Source organism: Barbus barbus (assembly GCF_936440315.1).
Source record: "Barbus barbus genome assembly, chromosome: 15".
In the NCBI taxonomy this organism is placed as follows: Eukaryota; Metazoa; Chordata; class Actinopteri; order Cypriniformes; family Cyprinidae; genus Barbus; species Barbus barbus.
The window spans coordinates 2,494,484-2,517,806 of NC_136743.1; the positions used below are offsets into that span (position 1 = coordinate 2,494,484).

At 33.7% G+C, this 23,323-nt stretch overlaps 2 protein-coding genes across 9 annotated transcripts in view; both read left to right on the forward strand.

The window, feature by feature from the left end:
* The window catches only part of LOC306881095 (ceramide synthase 2-like), a 385,605-nt gene that overhangs the window by 239,063 nt on the left and 123,219 nt on the right, over nucleotides 1-23,323 (forward strand). The window lies entirely within an intron of this gene.
* LOC306881339 (epidermal growth factor receptor substrate 15-like 1) overlaps nucleotides 1-23,323 on the forward strand; it is a 35,675-nt gene that overhangs the window by 6,608 nt on the left and 5,744 nt on the right. For 2 of the 6 annotated variants that reach the window (XM_079435392.1, XM_079435389.1), the window contains exons 10-22: nucleotides 1,151-1,311; nucleotides 1,494-1,650; nucleotides 2,682-2,744; nucleotides 3,095-3,180; nucleotides 3,310-3,382; nucleotides 3,593-3,754; nucleotides 4,859-5,056; nucleotides 6,944-7,093; nucleotides 8,068-8,182; nucleotides 9,009-9,082; nucleotides 9,689-9,746; nucleotides 12,724-12,806; nucleotides 14,978-15,071. In XM_079435392.1, coding sequence (XP_079291518.1) covers nucleotides 1,151-1,311; nucleotides 1,494-1,650; nucleotides 2,682-2,744; nucleotides 3,095-3,180; nucleotides 3,310-3,382; nucleotides 3,593-3,754; nucleotides 4,859-5,056; nucleotides 6,944-7,093; nucleotides 8,068-8,182; nucleotides 9,009-9,082; nucleotides 9,689-9,746; nucleotides 12,724-12,806; nucleotides 14,978-15,071 — 1,474 coding nt within the window. Of the gene's footprint in view, nucleotides 1-1,147; nucleotides 1,312-1,493; nucleotides 1,651-2,681; nucleotides 2,745-3,094; nucleotides 3,181-3,309; nucleotides 3,383-3,592; nucleotides 3,755-4,858; nucleotides 5,057-6,943; nucleotides 7,130-8,067; nucleotides 8,183-9,008; nucleotides 9,083-9,688; nucleotides 9,747-12,723; nucleotides 12,807-14,977; nucleotides 15,072-23,323 lie in introns of all 6 variants that reach the window. The other 4 variants (XM_079435387.1, XM_079435390.1, XM_079435388.1 and 1 more) reach the window with 2 other exon arrangements.

Here is a 23,323-nt window from a genome sequence, read left to right on the forward strand (position 1 = left end):
GGGGTAATCGGATGCTAAATTCACCTTTACTTGTTGTTTGAACATAAATGTGTGTTGGCAGTGTTTGCACACATCCACCCTATAATGATAAAAATCCACTCAGTGTTTTTTTTTTTTTTTCATTCCTATAAATAATATCCCCTTTCTCAAATCAAGCCATTCTCAGCTTCTTGACTGTGTGACGTTACACAGACCCAGGCCCCTCCCACGATTGTTGATTGACACTAGCGTTTTACCTTAGACCCGCCCTGAGTGAGCTGTCATCAGTAAGCCATTGTTTCAATGCTGGAGTAGAAAAAATAAAGCTAAAATAAAATATGAATATTAGATGAAAAACATTTCTAGTTTTACTTTAGTTTAACTTCAAGCACCAAAAATACTGGAATAACTGGATAACTGGGAATAAAATAAATAAAAATTAAAACTGAACTGAAAATAAATTGAAATAAAAATTAATTTAACCTATATAGTATTTAATAAAAAAATAAATAATAATAGTAAAAATGAAAAAAAGCACAAAACAAAATTACTAAAAATGTAAATAAAATAAAACTGAAAACTGAACGTATCTAATTTAATAGAATCTAATTTAAAATATGAATAAAAAATATCAGTATATAAGTAATGCTAAAAGGACACTGCACAAAATAATTTCTGCATGTACCATTTTAGCACAAAATTTGTAAACTCTATAGATTTGTAGATCTATAAATTAATAAATAATGTGCATCTGTTTTTATTTAATTTATGAAGGTGCTGTAAATTCAGTTGTTTTATATTCTATTGAAACTGTACAATACTTTTTTAATTTCGTACAGGCAACTTCGTTTTTTTTTTTTTTTTTTTACACAATTAAACTAAATCTACTATTAATACATTTGATGCATCCATTGAATCCAAAATGTTTTCTCACTGACCCACATCCAACTTATTGGCTCACGTGCATTCATGCGCATGCAATATGATCTTTCCAACATGACCTGAATGCACCCTAGAGACATTGCATTGTGCGATATAGTATCTCAGACAGTGTCCTCTGGTTGTAAATCGCAAATCTGGGGTTGCATATTGAAAATTCACGCAATGCACGTAGTATACACATTGCAAAAATGATATAGCCCTGTGCTATTCCAAACATTTGTCTTAGCAGGCATCCTCTGATCACTGGGTGGTGCCGGCAGAAGACAGAGAACAGTACGAGGAGATCTTTGAACTGGCTGACTCTGATTTTAATGGAATGGTTGGAGGAGGTGAAGTGAAGGATATCTTCATGAACTCTCGGCTACCTCAGAGCGTGCTGGCACACATATGGTGAGACCATCAAGTTTGGATTAAACGGTCAAATGCAATCTCATTCTTAATCACCCACAACCTTTTTAAAATGATTTTTGCGTTTGCGAAATGAACTTTCCGTGCAATAGGATTTGTTATGTTACACATTATCCTCCTTTCATACTTGGGTTCACAAAGTTTTCTGTTGTTTTGGTCTGCAGGTCACTGGCGGACACTCAGCGCACAGGCAAACTCACCAAAGAGCAGTTCTGTCTGGCGATGCACCTGATTCAGGAGAAGGTGAAAGGAGTGGATCCTCCTCAGAGTCTGACCCCTGAGATGATACCGCCGTCAGAGCGAGGAGCCGCCAGCACTCAGGTGAGAGGACAAGACGCACACATGCATGACATGCATCCCGTCACCATCAAAAGCAGGATCGCTTTAGCCTTAAGCCAGGGCTCCCCATTTATGATCATATTGTGGTAACCCATTACAATAAGGTCCCAATATTTAATAGGATAATTCACCCACAAATGAAAATTGTCATCATTTGCTCATCCTCAAGTTGTCCCAAACCTGGAGTTTCTTTCTTCTGTTGAACACAAAAGAAGATATTTTAAATAGAGAGTAGCCATTGACTACCATCAGGGTTTTTTTTCTCCATGCTAAGGCTACAATGGCTGCCGATAACTGTTTGGTTACCAACTATCCCTTTGATGTTAGTTAATGCTAAAAATGAGCAATGTGTTAGTTACAGTATCTATCTTCATTTTGGTCCCACTTTATATTAAGTGGCCTTAAGTACTATGTACTTACATCATAAAATAAGTACAACTGTATCGTGGTCATATTGTATTGCAAAGCACTTTTGCTGCTATTGATGTGGGATACGGGTAAGGTTAGAGACTGTTTTCGTGGTATGGGTGGGTTAAGTTGTAAGGGATGGGTTAACAGTGTAATTATAAATGTAATTACAGAAATTAATTACAGATGTAACTACATGCAGGTATTTTTTATAATATAAGTACAATGTAAAAACATGTATGTACACAGTGCATTGTATCAAATTATTAATTTAAATATAAATACATAGTAGTTAAGCCCACTTAATATAAACTGGGACCTTTTTAATGTATTTTTGATGCATTGTAATTATACAGTGAAGTACTAAGTAATATTAATTAACATGTACTTACTATACATGGTTAGGATTAGGGTTTGGTTTAGGGTTAGTTGCATTTAATTGTGCTTAATTTACTGGTATCACTATAATAAAGACTTGTAACGTTTAACAACGACACTGTAAAATAAAGTGTTACCGAAGTCATGTGCATCCGATTTAAATACACTTGAACATGTCTGATATTTCTGATATGTCGGTCTGCCGTACTCTTGCTTCTCTTTTCCAGATTGCCTCTGGATTCACACCATCATTCACATCTGAGTTGACCCCGTTGACCAGTCTGAGCAGGGTGAGTCTGACACATCTGTGACGTGTTACTGTGTGCGGAAGCTGCTATCGAGATCCTGCGTGAACCACTGAGAGAAAAAAATATTTTCTAAATAAATGTGAACAGTGAAAATCTTATTTTAAAACTTGTCAAATGAATTTAAAATACACTGCCTAGCTAAAAATGTCTAGCATTGGATCATTATTGCAATAAGAATGTAAATAGTCAGTTTTCATTAAAGTATGTTGTCTGTCTTTATGTTCAGACGATGAGAACGCCACCTAGTGCTCATCTCTGTGTACTGCATAATTATACACATGTACTGTAGATGACAGAGTATGACGGTCTCTTACATAACATGATTTTTCCAGGACAGCAGCAGTTCTGTTGGGTTGGTTGAGCTGACGGGAATCAAGGATCTCGATGACATCAACCAGGAAATCTCCCAGCTGCAGAGGTCAGAGAGTTCATGCATGGAGAATTATACGCTACACATAACCATACATCTGGCATTTCTCTGGTTACTTATTTTGCTCTCTTTGCTTTTTGCTCATTTGAATTTGTTTTCCTGATTTTTGGTGCATAGTGAGAAACGCATATTGGAGACAGAAATCAGGCAGAAAGAGGAAGCCCTGCGACAGAGGAGTAGTGAAGTGCAGGTGAGGCTGGTCTGTACATTGTCCCACTTGTTACAGAGCCAAACAAATACATGGAAATTAAACGCTGATTTGAGTTTATTATATTATGTGAGAAGAAAGAGAGCATGGAACTCTCTTTTTCATGCATTTAAAGAAAAAAGGAGGCTCAAGACACTGTAAAAGAGTCTTAAAAGTCCAAATTTACCCCACTGAAATGCTGATTGTTTGCAGGAGGTGCAGAGAGACCTGGAGCGTGAAAACGTGGGCCTTCAGGATTTGGAGCACCAGAAACGGGACAGTCAGGAGCGATTCAGTGAGATGGAGCAGCAGAGAGACAAACTGGAGAGCACGCTGGACGAGACCAAGAACAAGTGGCAGGAGGAGAACGCTAAAGTGAGACGCGCTCGATTTGAGTTTACACAGAAGACAGAAAGGATTTTAGCTGTATATTATATTTGTCTATTTGTAGCAATGGCCATTTTTGTTTAAATTAATGAATAAATGTTTTTTTTTATTATTTAAATTTTATTCAAAATTTTATATTTTATGCATTTATTTTATTAATTTCCATTCACCAGTATTTTTTCCCAGTCTGTAAGTTATCGTAGTATTTAGTTGGCATTTATTTTCATATTTTGAGTTTTCAATTTTGTTTTAGTAATTTAAAAAAATATATTTTCATTTTTGTTTTTTATACATTTAGTTTGTTTTCTTTTAGTTCAGTTAGTTGGCAAGGCAACATTTCTCAGGTTTACTTGAGTTTAAGTTTTTCATCTAATATTTATATTTCAGTTTTTCTGCTCTTTTGGCTTTTTTGTATATTTCTATTTAGCTTTGATTTATTTTTATTTCAGTTTTAGTTTTAATAAAACTAATTAATTTTAATAAAATTTTGGTATTTCAACTTTTATTTCAGTTAGTTGCCAAGGCAAAATGTCATCTAAAGGTTTTAGATTTGTTTCACCTCCTGCTGAAATGATGGGCAATTTTGGACAAAAAAAAATTTAAATTGAAAATTTTTCTAAATATGAGCTAAATTTGTCAAAACACAAACGTGACTAAAGTAACACTGTTTCCATTATACAGGCCTCCCAGTGTTGAAAACCTGGAACAATTACATTTCTACATATAAACTATAAAATATTTAATTGGCTTAAAATCTGTCTTTGTAAATGTGCTCTGGAAAGTGTTTTTCCTTATAATGGCCGAAAAAGTTGTGCTAGTGAGTTTGGAAACCCTGCCTATCAGCGTATTTACTGTAAACGTTTCCTGTTTTTACAAATGCATTTGAAGTCAGTTATTAGCTGCCTTAGTAAAAACAAAGGGTAAAAACGGACAATCTATAACTTTTAGATGACAGTTTAGATTGTAGTAATGTAATTCTCCAATGCAAGTTGTATTGGAATAATCCTTAAACTATGAAGGAAATATGGTTTGAATGACTTTATGCTGAAAATCAAGTGTCTAAAACAAGCATGTTTGATTGTGTGCGTGCAGATCACATCGCTGCAGACGCAGATCCTGTCTCAGGAGTCAGACGTACAGATGCAGGAGAAGGAGGTGAGCAGAACGAAGACGGACCTGTACTGTCTGGAACAGGAGGAGCAGCGTTTGGAGGATAGTCTGCGTGCTGGGAAAGCCAAGCTGGACAGCATCCTCAAACTGCTGAAGACATCGCAGGACGAGATGGACCAGGTCACACACTCCAACACGTATCCCACACACGTTTATCATGCTGTTTTTACTAGGTGCCCTTCAGGTCATTCAAGATTTACACATGGTTATGTACAGAAGGACAAAGAACCATCATTATGCCTTCTTTGTCAAACTCATTAGCTGAATTAAATAATAGTAAACATTAGCTGAATTAAATAAGAAAATAATATAAGATTTATAATTTATTGTTTATATATACAGTGCTATGCATAAGTTTAGACACCCATGCTAAAGTTGACTAAAAAGAGAAATAAAAAATCATCTTTTGGAAACTGAACTTAATGCCTTAATTAAAAAAAATTAGGAAAAATCCAACCTTTAAGGACACCAATTTTCTTTGTGAATGAATAATGTATCGTAAATAAATAAATGTTCTTCCTTAAAATACAGGGTGCATAAGTTTGGGCACCCCTATGTTAAATTCCCGTAGAGGCAGGCAGATTTTTATTTTTAAAGGCCAGTTACTTCATGGATCCAGGATACTATGCATCCTGATAAAGTTCCCTTGGCTTTTGGAATTAAAATAGCCCCACATCATCACATAGCCTTCTCCATACCTAGAGATTGGCATGGTTTTATTTCAGTTAGCTTAATAGCTGGTTTGATTTGCATTGAGAGGTGATCTTATGGAAAGTACTCCATGCCAATCTCTAGGTATGGTGAAGGCTATGTGATGATGTGGGGCTATTTTAATTCCAAAAGCCAAGGGAACTTTATCAGGATGAATTTGGGCTTTGTTTTCCCTCCTATTTATATTTCTGTGAAACAGGAAGCCATGGCTGGATAATTTCATGTTCATAATCACCCTGGAGTGCTCAAAATTGTGAATATGAATGGGAAAATACTTCAGAGATATTTTACTCATAAGAATCTCTAGGGGTGCCAATAATTGTGTCCGTGTATTTGAGAAAAACATTTATTTCATAATGATATTTTCCCCCATTTTAAATTCTTATTATCCAGTGAAAGGTTAGATTTTTGTGATTTTTTTTTTTTTTTTTTTTTAAATAAAAGATTAAACGCATTAACAATGCAGATTAATTTTCACAGCCAATGGCCATGACTGTGTGTGTGTGTATATATATATATATATATATAAGGCAAGGCAATATTTCTCATGTTTTATTTAGTTTAACTTAATGTGCTAAAATAACTAAAACTAATACTGAAATAAAAATTTATTTAAAAAAAACTCAGAAAAGTGACAAACACAATACAAATTTGCTAAAACTTTAATTACAAAATAGAAAAATTAAAAAATCTAAATATTTATATTTCAGTGATACTAAAACTGCACATTTTATTATGTAAATAGACAATGTTTTAATAATTGTTTTTGTCTTGTAATAATCTGAAATGTCAAAAATAGGTTTTTGTTGTATATTTTTGTAAATTTGTTCATCTTTGTTATTTCCATTAAGAGTTTAGGATTTTAGTCTTACTAAAAATTATAAATAAATATAAATCCACTGCACATTTGATACCAATAATACATTTCAATTGACCTTTTCAGAGAGCAATGCTTATGCATTAGTATTTAAATACCAAATTCCTGAATAAAAAAAAAAAATACATTTAATGACATTTGTGTCCTGAATCTTTTTTTTATAATTGCAAAATGGCACTACAGGTGATGTTAAATTGAGAATGCTGTGATTTTTAAAATATTTTTTAGCAACATATTTTTGCAAATTACATATGACCAAAAAAATCCATTTAATCGGAATAACATTCCTACAAACATATCATTTTTGCAACCCCAATGTCCAGATAGCTGTGATTTATTAATTATGTGTAATATTCTAAACTTCTTTCTTGAAGTACCTGCAGTAAAGTGACGTCTGTGTTGTGAACGTGTCCCCTCAGACCCGCAGTGAGCTCAGTGAGATACAGGAGGTTCAGCGGGAGCTCAATAAGACTATCGAGCGCTACAGCAAAGCTCTGAACGTCAGCACGACCAGCCTGGCCGAACTGGACCAGCTCATCGCTGAGGAGAGCTCCACCGCTGACGCCAAGGTCAGGAATCACGCACGCTTCACAAATGTCCTCCTTGTGTGCTCCTGTGGGCTGAAGTGCACCTGATTTTGAGAGAGACAGATGTATAAGTACGTTTGAACTTTAAGGATGATGATACATGGGGCAACTTTTTGAGTAATATTGCTGGGCAACTTTGGTTAATGTTGGCATCAACGGGCAGTTAGGTGAGACATGGGGTCTAAATAATGATTAAATTGAAAGAAACATTTGTCAAAAGTAATAACCTGTGACTAAAGTAAAATTCTAAACTATTCCGTTATACAGGCGTCCCAACGGTCATGGGAAACCTGGAATTTTTACATTGTGATTTCCAGCCCTTGGAAAAAACATGGAAATGCAATCATGGAAACTGTAAATATTTAATAGGCTAAAAATCTCTGTGAAAAGATTTTATCCAGTTATTACCTTATCCAATAATAATGAATGAAAAAGTCGTAGTCAAAAAGTTTGGAAACTCTGTTTATCAGTGCATTTACTGTAAACATGTTTCCTGTTTGTTATTACTAATTGAGGAGTAATTTGAAGGGTAAATACAGACAACATTTTAACTTTAGAAATCACCTCCTTGAACTTTGAATAATCCTTAAATTGTGAAGGAAATATGGTTTGAATGTTTGGTCTTATTATGTTTCAGTCCACATGTTTGTTCTCATTTAAATTAACTTCAGCTTGGCCTTCCATCGAAAGATTAAATGGAAACCACACAACACCACACACAAAGTGCCTTTACTCTTGTTATTGTTAATGTAATTACGCCACACACTGGCCCTCTGTCAAACGGCTCACTCTTTCTGTGACGTCTGACGTCAGAAGATCCAGCGCAGGAAATGAAGACGCGGCCCGGTGGCCTGTAGAGCTGAACGATGCCCTCTTCATACTCATTACAATGATAATATTTTCCCCGCAGTCAGAGGAGCAAAGCAAACACGAGCTGAATGCTGTGTGTGTTTCAGGAGGATTCATTGGTTAAGTCCAGGATGGCTATGTTTAACAGTAGTAGCTCTCAAGGCCTGAAAGCAGACCCCTTCCAGAGCGAAGACCCCTTCAAAAGTGACCCTTTCATTAAAGGTGGGCTTTCGTCTGCCTTCATGCATCAAACACACTCAATAACTGTTTACATCCTCCTGTTGTCAAGCAAATGATGGGATATTGCATAAAAAATGCAAGATGCACAAAAGACAAAAAGACCAAGATGCACAATTCAGAGTTTATATCTCACAATTATCAGAAAAAGTATAAATTACAATATAATTCAATTAATTAGGCATACTTTTTGATTGTTAATTAACTTAAACCATTAAAATGGAATCCAGAAAAAGTAAAACGCAAAACACAAAATTTAGTAAAAATAAAACATATTTCATAGGGCTATAATTTTTTTTTTAAACTTTTTAATAAATTGTTGTTAAATTAAGTAAGTTTCATGATTTTAATTTAGACATACGTTTTGATTACAAAAATTTAATTTAATTATTAAAACTCTGAGAAAAAGTCAAGGTTACGCAATATGAAGCTAGAACTGCGAGATATAATCTCACAATTGCAAGAAAAAAATATTGAGAAAAGATATTGCACATACCCTCTTTACCCTCAAATAAAAACAGGCTTGTGTGATGTAAACAAAGAATCTGAATTGTGAGATAAAAGTCCGAATTTATATTTCTATAAATTTATATTTTGCAATTCTGCTGCTTTTTTTTTTTTCAAAAAAATTATCTGAGAAGAAAAATCAGAATTGCAAATAAAAAAAATTTGAATTGCTGGATTAAAACTCGCAATTGCAAGAAAAAAAGAATGTGGCTAAAAAAAGCTTGTTTGTTTGCAGAGTAAACTTTCATTGATATTTAATCCAAATGTAATGACAGACATTTAAGTGTGAATTGTTGTTCTCCAGCTGATCCGTTCGGAGGAGATGACCCGTTCGCTAACTCTGATCCCTTTGGTGAAAGCTCCTCAAGTCAGTTCAAGGTAAAATAAAAAAATACTGTGAATCTGAGGCCGTGTTGTACCAGAAAAACATGTTTTTTGCACATTTATACAAATCTACCATGACAAATGATTGCTTTTAAATGAGTTCCATCAGTGGAAAATCAGAGCAGGATCCAATTTTACTTCAGGTCATGAAATGCATGAAATGTATTTTCATGCTCCTGTCATTCTCATTCAGTCATTCTCACACAATGCATATTGAAATGGATGGAAATTATTTTATTTTATTTTAAATTTTATTTTATGTTTTATTATTGAATGTCTGCATTTGGGACAATGGTAAAATCTAAGCATATAAAAGGCATTTGAAAAGTAGCAAAAATATATGTTTATGGAAAAGTTGAAATCTGTTTGTTTAATAAAAAGTCAGTCTCTGTGGATAAATAAATCAATGTAGATGTACATTTTCAGATCACTGTTTGTTTGTTTTCGCATTTAAAACATTAAATCAAACACAAGTAAATTCTTCTCCTGGAGAGCTTGCATGTGAGCTGATATTTTGGGTAATGTGTTGAGAAACGTCATAATGTACGGTTAGTGCTCTGTCATTGCCATGATGCCCTGTGGTTTCTCTCACTCTCACAGGCCAGTCCCTTCAGCAGAAGAATCAGCCAGACATCGATGAGTCCCAAACCTAAAGAAGGTACGGTGTGCACTCAGTCACCTCTGATCCACTAACCAGCCGTATGTTCAGTCCCCATCTTCATTATTGTTCATCAAACAGATCACTGTGTTCAGGAAGTCCACAATATTACTGCTTTTACTCTGTTTTTAATCAAATAAATAAAGCCTTGGTGAGCATCAGAGACTTTCAGAAACATTAAGAATATCAAACTTTTGACCAGTGGTGTGTAATCATTTGACACATCAAAAAATTATCTGTTTTAGAGATAAAATATGGTAAGTAATGTTGCGCCACATCTATTTGTTTGTTGTAGTTCATCATCTCCTTATCTTTTCGTCTCTTTGTCTGTTAGAGGAAGCTAGTTGGTATTCTTAGTACAGGAGTGATGCACGATTCAGAGAGTAGATCAAAGATAGAGCCGTAAGAACCAGCTTTCACACAAACACTTAAGTAACACTTCAGTAGTGAACTTTTGTTTTTTTCCAAATGTTTCAAAATCTATTTGTTATATATATATATATATATATATATATATATATATATATATATATATATATATATATATATATATATATATATATATATATATATATATATATATATATATATATATATATATTTTTTTTTTTTTTTTTTTTTAAATGGCCAAAAAACTGATATGTTTCAAAATGTTCTCGTAAATATGTGATGTAATAATGTTTACATTTAGTGTGTATGTGTGTGTGTGTGTATATATATATATATATATATAACAAATAGATTTTGAAACATTTGGAAAAAAACAAATGTTCACTACTGAAGTGTTACTTAAGTGTTTATATATATGTATATGTATATAAATTTTATTTATTTTTTTTTATGGCCAAGAAACTGATATATGTTTCAAAATATGTTCACGTAAATATAATGTGTACCAGTATATGTTCACGTAAATATAATGTGTACCAGTATATTATATTTTTTGGCATTTTGGGGGGGATATTTTTATATTTTATTTTTATAAAATATTCTATTATTCTATCCACATTTGCATTGGGTCTAAATTTAGGCTACTGTAAGATTGGAAATGTATTTTCTTGCCCATTTTGAAATATATTTTGGTATATGAAGGTTAAAACACTAATATATATATATGTGTTTGTATGTATGTATATGTGTGTATTTTTATAAAGTAGAGGTCAGCGTTTGAGGCATAGCCTCAAAATTTCCTGTAGCATGATTCTATTAATAGCGTTTTTACGTACACGTTTAGCTACAGGCCTTCCGAAAATAGTCGCGTCAGAACAGGGAACGCTTTGTGGCTAAGCGTAACGGAAAAGCATCAGGAATCCACACAGCTGTCTTCTCTCTCTCTTTTTCTGCCCTGCTCACGCTGAACAGGTAAGCTCTTTCTGCACGTCCCGTCGGAGGAAGCCGAGTTAATTTATGGGAAACACACAGACTGACGTGCTCCTGAAATAACTCTTTTTACTGGAACACTAGAGTGTGTGTTCGGAGCTGTTCGTGGTCTCACACTTGAAGGATACGTGAAGGAAACTCTCACGCGTTTTACTAGCTCAGCTTTCTCACAGCAAACATACCCACTTACAGTCGCTTGTCTTCTTTCCTCCTTCATAACTTCGTCTGTGTTCATAATTGGGTCATTGTTGTTGTGAACCTTTAGAACTTTAGAGCTTTTGTATGTAATTGTAATTTTAGGAAGTGTTTCAAGTTTTGGAAGTTTCAGATAAAGGATGCATTAAATTGATCTAAAGTGACCGTAAAGGAACATATCATGATACTGTTTCAAATAAATGCTGTTTTTGTTTTTTTTACTTTCTATTCCTCAAAGAATCCTGAAAAATAAAATGCATCCCAGTTTACACAAAAATATTGAGCAGCACAAGTGTTTTCAACATTGATAATAATCAGAAATGTTTCTTGAGCAGTAAATCAGAATATTATAATGATTTCTGAAGGATCATGTGACACTGAAGACTATGTAATGATGCTGAAAATACAGCTTTGATCACAGAAATATATTACATTTGAACTGAAATTCATATAGAAAACAGCTATTCTAAATTGTAGTATTTTTTTTCACAGTATTACAGTTTTTACTGTATTTTTGATCCAATAAATGCAGCCTTGATGAGCAGAAGAGACTTTCAAAACCAGTCAGAAAGCTTAATGACCTCAAACATTTAAAAAAATATTTGGAAGCGAATATTATTAGATTTATTAGTATAAATTGATTATTTACAGGATAAAAATTAACAGGCTGGAAATAAAGAGAGAAAAGCAACTGGCTTTTATTAGTTAAAACAATATTCTCAAGGAAACATGTAGTATTAAATTCGTAAATGTGAAAGCAAAAAATGAAGAAAAATTTATTTATTTTTTTGTTTTATTTTTGGATTAATTTAGAGTAATTTCATTTATAGAGGTTGCACCCACAGGTATTATAGTTAAATAAAACTAAAAATTAAACTAAAATTAAATCCATTTTCTTGCTTAAAATAAATATAACATAACACTAATTACAAATGACAAAAACACAAAATTACTAAAACATTAGCTAAAATGAAAATGCAAAATATAAAAATAAAAGCTGATTTAAAATAATAAAATTGTAATATCTCAGTGATACTGAAATGTTATTTTATTTTTTGTCATTTATTAGTTATATTAAGACATAAGATGAGGGCATAAAAATGTACTGCGTAGTAAGTAGGAATGGCTCAACTGTATGACTCTTTCATAATGTCGTAATTAGTTAATCAGAAACATACGTCACAGATGGAAAACAAAACGTCTGCTTTTCAGGAGCTGAAAGTCATGGAAAATGAGAAATGGTCACATACAAGCCGTTCTCTTAAAGTAGCACCTCTGTTTGTGCCGCGCTGTTCAGCAAACGGACAGAACTGAGCATTTGCAGTGAATTGAAACGCAGCGGACGTGTTACTAGATTTTTCCATCTAATCATTTGCTTGTGCTTTCTCTCTTTCATAAACAGACCCGTTTGCTGCGTCAGACCCATTCGGTAACAACTCTTTTGGAGGGAAAGGTGGTTTTGCTGATTTCTCTCAAATGTCAAAGGTACGTTCAAAAGAGAAATCTACAATAGTTCAGCCAGATCAATGCAAACTCAACTCGTTTACACTAATCAACGTGCATTTGGGAAATGAAAGATTACTCAAAATTTGTTAAACGAATGGCATACTGCATATGCATTATGCACACTATAAGCAGCATGTGAACTATTTATATTCATGGATATCTGGATGATCTGCTACATTTGTCAAAATGTCATATTACCATATCATAAATCATAAAATCATCACAACAGAGGTATAAAAAAATAAAAGCAAAGAATAAAATAGATTAAAGGGGTCATATGATGCGATTTCAAGTTTTCCTTTCTCTTTGGAGTGTTACGAGCTGTTTGTGCATAGATAAGGTCCCTGAAGTTGCAAAGACTAAAGTCTCAAACCCAAAGAGATATTCTTTATAAAAGTTAAGACACTGCCACGCCCTCTTAAAACAGCTCATTTAAACACACCCCCACATGTCTACGTCACTGTTTGGGGAGATTTGCATAACACCGCCCAAATGTTTACGCAAAGAAAGGGGTGTGATTTTTATTCTCGCTGAAGTGTTGTTGCTGCCGGCATCATGTCCTGGAGACGCTGTGTTTCGTTGTGAAAGAGAAAGTACTTTGTTTGGGCTTCCAAAAGAGGACACAACTAGAAATCAGTGGTTAAGTTGTATTTACAACACTGTTCCAGAACAGTTCAACCCAAATATTAGAGTGTGTGCAGACTATTTCCTGATCCTGGAAGAGTAGCCTACAATGCAGGCTTGCACAAAGGCTGTTTCTATAAAGTGGGGCATTTCCAACTTTGACTCACAGCCTGTAAGTATGTTTCTGCTACTGACTATTCAAACGTGAGTTTTGAGCTGTGTAGAGTAGTGCTTGTTGTTTCTCCGATCACAAATGCAGACATGGTAATGTTTATGCGGCGCGATGCAACGCGAGGCGTAAAAAGACAGTCCAAGTCATTATAATCAGTAATTATGTCTCCACTGGATGCAACAAATACCTCGTTTATAATAGGTTTTATTGTTTTGTGTCATCGCGCCGGGACACGGCATCACAATACGGTAAGGGGCGTAACATTTCCGTCTCGCGCTTGAGGTATTCGGCCAATCACAACACACTGGATAGCTGGCCAATCAGAGCACGCCTCGCTTCTCAGAACGATGAGCTTTGTAAAAATCGACACGTTTCAGAAAGGCGGGGCATAGAGGAGCAACAATAATGTACAGTATGTCGAAAATAATGTGTTTTTAAACCTTAAACCGCATAAACACATTGCATTACACCAAACACACAAAATAATGTTCTTTTTAGCAACGTCATATGACCCCTTTAAAATTAGATTATTTAAAACAATAAAAATGTATATAAAATGAATTGATATAGATGCAACTGACATGCAAAAACATGAAATGAATGCAATATTCATATAGTAATCTAGCATAATTAAATTTGAAGTGTTCATATTTTCACCGCTATATAACTTAAAAAGGTCTTAAAATGTCTTAATTCGCCCCTCCACAAATTAAATCGGAGCAGAAAGTCTTAAATGTATAAAGTCATGGCATTAAAAATTAATTTGCTAAAAATGAATATCATCCTTAGAATTTTGTTTTGTTTTCCAGTACAAATATCTAAACATCCTTTGATCAACATGCATTTATACTTCAGATGCAAAATGAAGATTTGAAGTCTTGTTTTTTCAGAAATTGAACCGAATAAAGCAAGTTTTCTGAGCCCATTGGCAGATATTTGTTCTTTTATAATTATAAATTAATTTCATTTTGATCGGTTTCACATAAAACAAGACTTCTTATTCTATCTAATTTTGTTTGTCAAGTACATTTATCTTGATTTAAGAATCTTAAGACATTTGCACTGAAGAACAAGACAAAACTGATGAAGATCATCATCATTCAAACTTTAAAGTTTTGCTTATAAAACAAATTGTGTTCCTTAAGTTTTCTCTACTCAAAAAGTCTTAAAATGGTCTTAAAAAATCTTAAATTTACCTTCTTAAAACCTCTTAAGTTTTCCCAACTATGACGACTTCTGCTTTTGATAACCCTGAAATTGTAAAAGGCAGTATATATTTTTCAATATGCAGTAAGCAGTTTTTGTGATTATTGATTATTGTAGATGCAGTGTTGTGATTTGTGTTTGTTCTCAGAGCTCGAGTTCAGAGCCTCAGACCCGAAAGCCGACGTACCCGCTTCCTCCTCCCAAAAAACCCGGACCGCAGAGACCAGCGCTGCCTCCTTACGGTGAGAAAAGCACGCCAGCATCAAAGTGTGCTTGTGATTTACTGATTTAATGATCACATTCATCTGATAAGCATGAGAGTGTGTGTGCGTGTGACTTTTAATTACATAAAAATGCATTATGATGTTTATCTCACCGGTTTTATTATGCGGTGAGGAAGAGTGAAATGAAATGTTTATCTGGTGTAGTAATATTATTATAATATTAAGTGCTTTTTGTGTTACATGCTGACGACATTTAAGAACTGTAATGTCTGGAGCAAAATTTTTATTTTAAATTTTATGATGCTTGATTTATTATTATTTCTAGACATGTTTCATTTGAGCAGAAATGTCAGGGAGTTGTAAGACTATCTTTATCCAGCTATAACCAGGCCTAGACTCATCCCTCAGTAAAAAATTACGCTTCTATTTGCTTCCTACAAATTGTTATTTGAGCCGTATAGTTGTATAAATCATCCTTTCAGTGTTGAGAATACTCATTGGATGAGCGTCTGGTTATACTTTACCAATGTAATTCAAATGGACCGATTTTAGTCCATGTAAATATCAGTTATTTTTAGGGCGGCAACAACTAATCGATAAAATCGATTATTATCGATAATGAAAATCATTTTCATTATGGATTTGTTGGGTCTGCCCACAGTGCATGTACAACTTCAGCTGGTCGCGTCAAATTACAGCACTGAATAACGCATTTCTATGGACAAAATGCATCTAAAAATAGTGAAAAAGTGCAGGAAACAGAATGAGATGCTGCGGGAGAAGTACGTGACCCAAGCTGCCCAAAACATGAGAATTCTTCAAGCTAATGCATTAGCATTATGACTTGCCCTGTCAGGCGCTTTGACAGATGCGTGTGCGTCCTCAGCACAAATACTTTCAGTTTACGCTCATATCCTTATCTGTAAATGTCTCAAATTCACGCGAGCATTTCCATTTTTGCATAAAAGTCCGTCCTGACTCTCTGTGTTAAGTTGAAATCTTTACTGAATGAGCGCCGGACAGACAGAACACAGTAGAGAGAGAGACAATTAATATTCAGCGCAAAAAACATTAGTTCTGCTGTTTTTGAATGTTACATTTAAGTTTAAAAGACAACATGCAGTGCGCGTATTTCATGAGAGTAGGAACTGTCTTTATTATCTGTATTATTCTTAAAAAAGTTTAATGTAGAGAGTTAATTAAACTATGTTCACTATATACAGTGCTTAACAAATTTATGTAAGGTTTGTGCCACTGCTGCTCTAAACTAACAGTATTGGGGATTACCAAAATATTTTTTTTGGCTTTCTGTATTGGTTAGTCCTCTAATATGCATAAGCTCTTTAGTAACAGTAGTAGGCTATTTCTAATACTATTATATAATTATTGCTGTTATCTATGAAAGAAAGGCAGAAAAAATAGTTTTTTTTCTTCAGATATCCAATATATCAAAAGGTACATAAATGCCTGCAAGAATGCTGTTATGAAAGGCATAGGAGGCCATTTTTGATATGTGAATAAATACTATTTAGTTGTTTCAGTTTATTATGTGCCCAATAAATTACTATAACATTTTTAGATTTAAACCATTTTTTGATAGATTCTGTGTTTTCTCTTTATTATGACAGGTGGTCTAATTAATTGTTAAGCACTGTATGTTTTCATAGCATTCATTTGGCACGTTTGTCTGAAGGACATCGGGCAGAATGTGGAATAGTGTGTTTTTTGTCAATAAAAGAAAAAAAAAACTGATTAATCGAAATAATAATCGGCCAAGTAATCGATTATCAAAATAATCGTTAGTTGCAGCCCTAGTTATTTTAATGTTTTTTATATACTATAATAGTAATTATTAATATTTTTTAAATTAGCCTTTATTTTTATATTTTCAGTTTAAGTTGTAGCACTTTGGTTTTGTGCTTTTGTCATTTTTGTCAATTAATTTTGAGTTTCAGAATTTTAGTACTTGAGAACTTTTTTAATTACTTATTTCAGTTTGCTGCCAATGCAACATTTGTATTTTTTTTTTTTTTTTTAATTTGTACAAACAACATAAAGACAGTATAGTTTTAATATTTGTTATATTTTATTTTTATGACTGAAGGCCAATATCACTGATACCAATTAATATTGATTTCCCTATAAAAATGTTTCCCCCTGATGGAAACACATAATGTTATATAATATGTATATAATAATAATGTTTACTTACAGAATAATGTTTTATTTTTAGTCATATTGTTTTGGGCCTTTGTCATTTTTATTATTTTTAAATCTATAATTTCTTTCTGTATTAATAATTTTTCAAATCATTTTAGCACTTAAGAACTTTTTGTTCTCAAGTTTTTAAGTATGTTTTTCATCTAATATTTGCATTTTAGTTTATTTTACTTACTGAAATTGTTTTATAGTTTTAGTTATAAAATATAATAATATAATATTATAAAAAAATTATTACAGAATTATAATTATTAGTTAGAAAATATATATTATAATAATAGCAACACTGGTAAATATTACAGATAGTTATGTCACATAAGTCCTCTCCTTGCTGCATACATTGGCAATACTTTCCAATCTGTTTAGTGCACCATAGACTTCCATTGTAAGTGCATTATTGTATGCACAAATTCTGATGAATTATTTTCTGTGGTAAAGCTTGATTTATATTGAAACTGGAGTATTCTTGTCAGTAATTATTGAAGTTTTAATTTTAAACACCTTCAAACTTTTCACAACCCACATCAGACATTTCACCACACGCAAACAAACTCAATAAAAATGACAGATCATGCAGAGGGAGTCTGATAATGGAAAGGCAAGCACTTCCCCATTTTAACGATATCAAAGCGCATCAGTGCGTTGTGAGCTCATCTTAGGACAGCTGTGACAGGGAAGATAAGAGTCGCCTTGGCATGAGATATTCAGCTGCTGCAGTGTCACGCAGAGAGGAACAACAGACGACTGCAGGTTTATTTGTCCATAGTTCACCAAAAACTGAAGATTCTGGCATTTACTCGCCCTCATGTTGTTTTGAACGTGTGACTCGCTGCCTTCTGTGTTCACGCTGTGTTTTCCATGCAGTTAAAGCATATACAGTACTTGTCAAATGTATGGAAATTTTTGAGAAAATGAAGTCTCTTCTGGTCACCAAGGCTGCATTTGTTTGATCAAAAATACAGTAAAACGGTAATATTGTGTTATATCTGCTAAATGAATAAATGTAAATATTATTAAAATTTGAAATAACTATTTCCTATTTAAATATGTTAAAATGTAATTTATTCCTGTGATCTTTACTCTAGTCTTCAGTGTCACATGATCCTTCAGAAATCGTTCTAATATACTGTTTTACTGCTCAATTAATATTTGCGCTCAGTTATTAATAATGGTTCTTATTATTATCAATGTTTTAAGTTTTTGCTGCTTAATATTTTGCGGAAATATTTTTTTCAGGATTCTATGATGAACAGAAAGTTCAAAAGAACAGCATTTATTTGAAATATAAATATTTATCAATTTTGTAAATGTCTTTGCTGTCACTTTTGATCAATTTTAATGCATATTTGCCGAATAAAAGCATTATTTAAAACACACCAAACATTTAAAAGGTGGTATATCATGATTTCTGTATAAATATTCAGCAGCACAACTGTTTTCAACAATGTAATAATCATAAATGTTACTTGAGCAGCAAATCAGCATATTATATTATGAATTTTCAATTGTAATAATATTTCACAATTTGACTGTTTTTACTATATTTTTGAAAACATTAATGAAGCCTTGGTGAGAAGAAGAGACTTCATTAAAAACATTTAGAAATCGTAATGTTTCCATACTTTTGACAAGTATTGTAGTCATACAAATTCAGGTTGTGAATGACATAAGATTGAGTAAATAATGACAAAATGTAATTTTGGTGTAATAATAGAGTACATTTCCTAGAAGAGATTGCTTTGTGTATTTGCAAGATTTGCATTCGTGAGAATGTCTGTTTGTGTTTTCACACGTGCATATGTGTACACAACATGCCTCTGTGTGTGTGTGAGGTCCTTTAAACTCAGCTTTGATGACCTGCATCCACATATAGAACGAGTGAATCCAGAATCAAGTGTGTTGTCAGCCTCTGTTTGGTCTACACTGTGAATCATTGTTTCCTGCGGTGTTATCAGCGCTGTAGAGGTTACCCGGCCTCTACCATGACTAGATACGTGGTGGGTGGGTCAGGCCTTTGTGACCATTTACATTTAGCTGCTGCTTTTATCCAGACATGAGGAATTAAAGTGATTTGTCTAAGCGATTGTTCAGATAAAATATATAGATTTTTGGGTAAAACACTTTACAATATGGTTGCATTTGTTAACATTAGTTAATTACAGGATGAACTAACAATAAAAAAATACTTCTAAAGCATTTGTTAATCTTACTCATTTTAAATTTTGTTAACACTATATTAAACTTCTAATATAGAGCTTTGCGATTTTATGTACCAAAAATATCGGCACCCTTGGTAAATATGATCAAAGAAGGCTGTGAAAATTAATCTGCATTGTTAATCCTTTTGATCTTTTATTTAAAAAAATCACAAATCTAACCTTTCATTGGATAATAAGAATTTAAAATGGGGGGGGGGGGGCAATATCATTATGAAATAAATGTTTTTCTCAAATACACATTTGACACAATTATTGGCTAGAAATTCTTATGTGTAAAATATCTCTGAAGTATATTCCCATTCATATTCACAATTTTGAGCACTCCAGGGGGATTATGAACATGAAATTATCCAGCCATGGCTTCCTGTTTCACAGAAATATAAATAGGAGGGAAAACAAAGCCCAAATTCCCTTAATCATCCATCATAATGAGAAAAACCAAAGAATATATTTCTGATGTGCAGCAAAAGATAATTGAGCTTCACAAATTAGTGAAGTGGCTTTAAGAAAAGAGCTAGAGCAGTGAAAATTTCCATCTCCACCATCAGGGCAATAATTAAGAATTTCTAATCAACATAAAATGTTACTAAACTGCCTGGAAGAGGATGTGTGTCTATATCGTCCTAATGCACGGTGAGAAGGAGAGTTTGAGTGGCTAAAGACTCAACAAGGACCACAGCTGGAGAATTGCAGAAAATAGTTGAGTCTCGGGGTCAGAAATCCTTAACAAAAATGGTCAAACAGCCCCTACATCAGCACATGTTGTTTGGGAGGGTTTCAAGAAAATTCTCCTCACTCATCCAAAAACAATCTCCAGCATATTCAGTTATCAGACACGACTGGAACTTCAAATGGGACTGGCTTCTATGGTCAGATGAAACTAAAAAATGAGCTTTTTAGCAGCAAACACTCAAGATGGGTTTGGTGAACACAGGGATAAAAAGTACCCCATGTGTACAATGAAATATACTGCTGTATTTGTGATGTTGTGGGCCTATATTTCTGCTGGAGGCCCTGGACATCTTGTTCAGACACATGGCATCATGGATTCTATCAAATACCAACAGATAAAAAATCAACAAGTGACTGACTCTGTTAGAAATCTTATAATGGGCCATGTTTGGATCTTCCAACCGTATAATAATCCAAACACAAACCTCAAAAACAACACAAAAATGGGTCACTGAGCACAAAACCAAGCTTCTGCTGGCCATTCCAGTCCTCTGACCTGAACCCTGTAGAAAATGAGTGAGGTGAACTGAAGAGAAGAAACACTCATGGAGCTGTGAATCTGAAGGATCTGGAGAGATTCTGGATGAAGGAATGGTCTCTGATCTCTTGTCAGGTGTTCTCTAACCTCATCAGGCATTACAGGAGAACATTTAGAGCTGTTAAACTGACAAATGGAGGTTTCAAAAAGTATTGAATAAAAGGGTGTAGTTAATTGTGTCCCATGTGTATTAGAGAAAAACATTTATTTCATAATGATATTTCCCCACATTTTAAATTCTTATTATCCAATGAAAGATTAGATTTTTGCGAATTGTTTAAATAAAAGATCAAAAGGATTAACAATGCAGATTAATTTTCACAGCCTTCTATGATCATATTTACCAAGGGTGCTGATCTCAGTAATGAATTGAGTTCGGACCTAACCGCCATGATTTTACTGAGTGTATTGTCTGAGAAACAACGCTGATTATCTCTAGTCAGATTCTGGAGCTGTGATTCCAGTTCAACTATCTTTTTGTGTCGGTTTTACTGAAGGAAAGAGGCATATGACATTGAGTTATTCCTTATAAATCCTGCATTCCAAAAGATTACTTATAAATAGTATGTACTTTATGTGGTTATATTATTCATTGTTAATTATTAGAAGTTCCTGTGTGCACATTCGTATGTTTCAGGCTCAAAAACATTTGCAGATAAATATCTGAATTCAGAGATACTCATGAGTTAGTTTTCACATTGAGCTCCAGTCTTTCTCAGAAACGCACTGACCTCACCTCTTACACCAGCATGCGTGTTTACGCTCTGCATTCAGTGCTTTTACGTTAGGACTCTTCCGGCGCGTAACGTTCAAAGCGAGGTGTTTACACTACTAATTCTCTCTTGTGTTTGCTGCAGGGGATTGTTTAGTGTTGTTTACTATAACAGGCACAGAAAGGGCATGGGTGCGGGGCGTTGGTAGTTTCACTACTATCTCTGAGTTAAGAAAGAAAAAAGCCCTTCCTCTCCATGGCACACGGGGCCTGTGTAGTAGTGAGAGAGATATAGAGAAGTGAGTTCCTCTAAAGTTCGTGGTTCACACCCTTAAACTGAGCACCAGTGTTCCCACGGCTGGCTGAATATGTTTATGCCAGGTTCTCACACTCCTCTGGTGTAAATGCTGTACGTTTCTGATCTCTATGACCCTTTGTGGCTTCTCTTATGTGTCTGCACTCTGAATGATGCTGCTGAGCACTTCATACAGAATATTAATGGTGCAGATTTCACATATAAATGTTACTATCATTCCATTGGAAGCCACTTTAATTCTCTAATTAGCATTTCTTTTTCAGGTGAGTCTCATGAAAAAATAAATAGGTCATATTTTATCCCAAAGTTTAATTTGAATTCTTCCTAATTTTAGGAAGATTTTTTTGCATTGTGTCATTTAAGCTACTTAACACATTTTACCCCTAAATTAATATATATATATTGTTTTACTATTGACAGTTTACTTTTAGTTTTTTTTTTTTAGTGTTTTGTTTGTTGCTGTTGTTGTTTTGGCAATTATTCACAAAAGCTATCATGATTACTGTAATCCAGCATTACTGTACTGTAATACAATAATATGTAAAGTGTTTAAAACATACTTTATTTTAAATTTAGCACAAAATAAAATATTTTAATTGCATTAATGAGTTTAATTGCCACGAAATCAGTACGGAAGTTCTAAGCGGCCATGCATTATTATAATTTTTCTGTCTTGTTTTGTCGTTATCACGACTTAATTTTCTCTGTGTATTCGGCATGAGAAAATGCTATAGAAGCAGCATCATCGCAGCATCATGGATGATCGTATTCGCTTTTACTTTGATCAGGGACTCACTCAAACTGAAATAATAAAAATAAAAAATATGGTATAAGTACCATCCCAAATATTGAAAGTGTTGTGTGTGTGACCGACTACATTGATCCATGATAGAATACTTGTCATGCATATTCATACTCGGACATTTTAGCTCTGTGTCTGTCAGTGATTGACGACTTACACATAAGTGTTCGACACTTGAGAAGGAGGCTGTCGGGTTTGCAACTTTATCGTCGAAGACAATATAGCGACCCTGATTTTCTCACGATAGCTACAATTACGTCGTGAGAAAACGGTTTTTAGGTTGAGATCAACAACTTTCGTTATGTCCAGATAACCACAAAACAACTTTCTTTATGTCGAGATCACGAGAAAATTAATGAAACTTGTTCAGTGGCGTTGGTGCACTGCTCCGTAAATATGGGCCTTTTTTTACATCCTCAATCTAATCTAATAGATGTCAGCCGCTGCAGACCATCTAAAGCACTCGTTTAATCTGAGATAATTAAACGTCTGCTTCAAAAGGTAGACAGAAACATTATAGTGACTTCTAAGATGCCTCATTTTGTCCAAATTGTAAGGCAGCGTCGCATGGGTACTTTGTGGAGAAAACAATCCCAGAATGCATTGCAGTGAGTGCACTGAAAGAGAAACGTTGATTATAAATATTTTTTTATTATATATTATTAATATTTATTTATTGTCATTTGTAGTGTTTTTTATTATTTTAATATTTATATAATTTAATATTATTT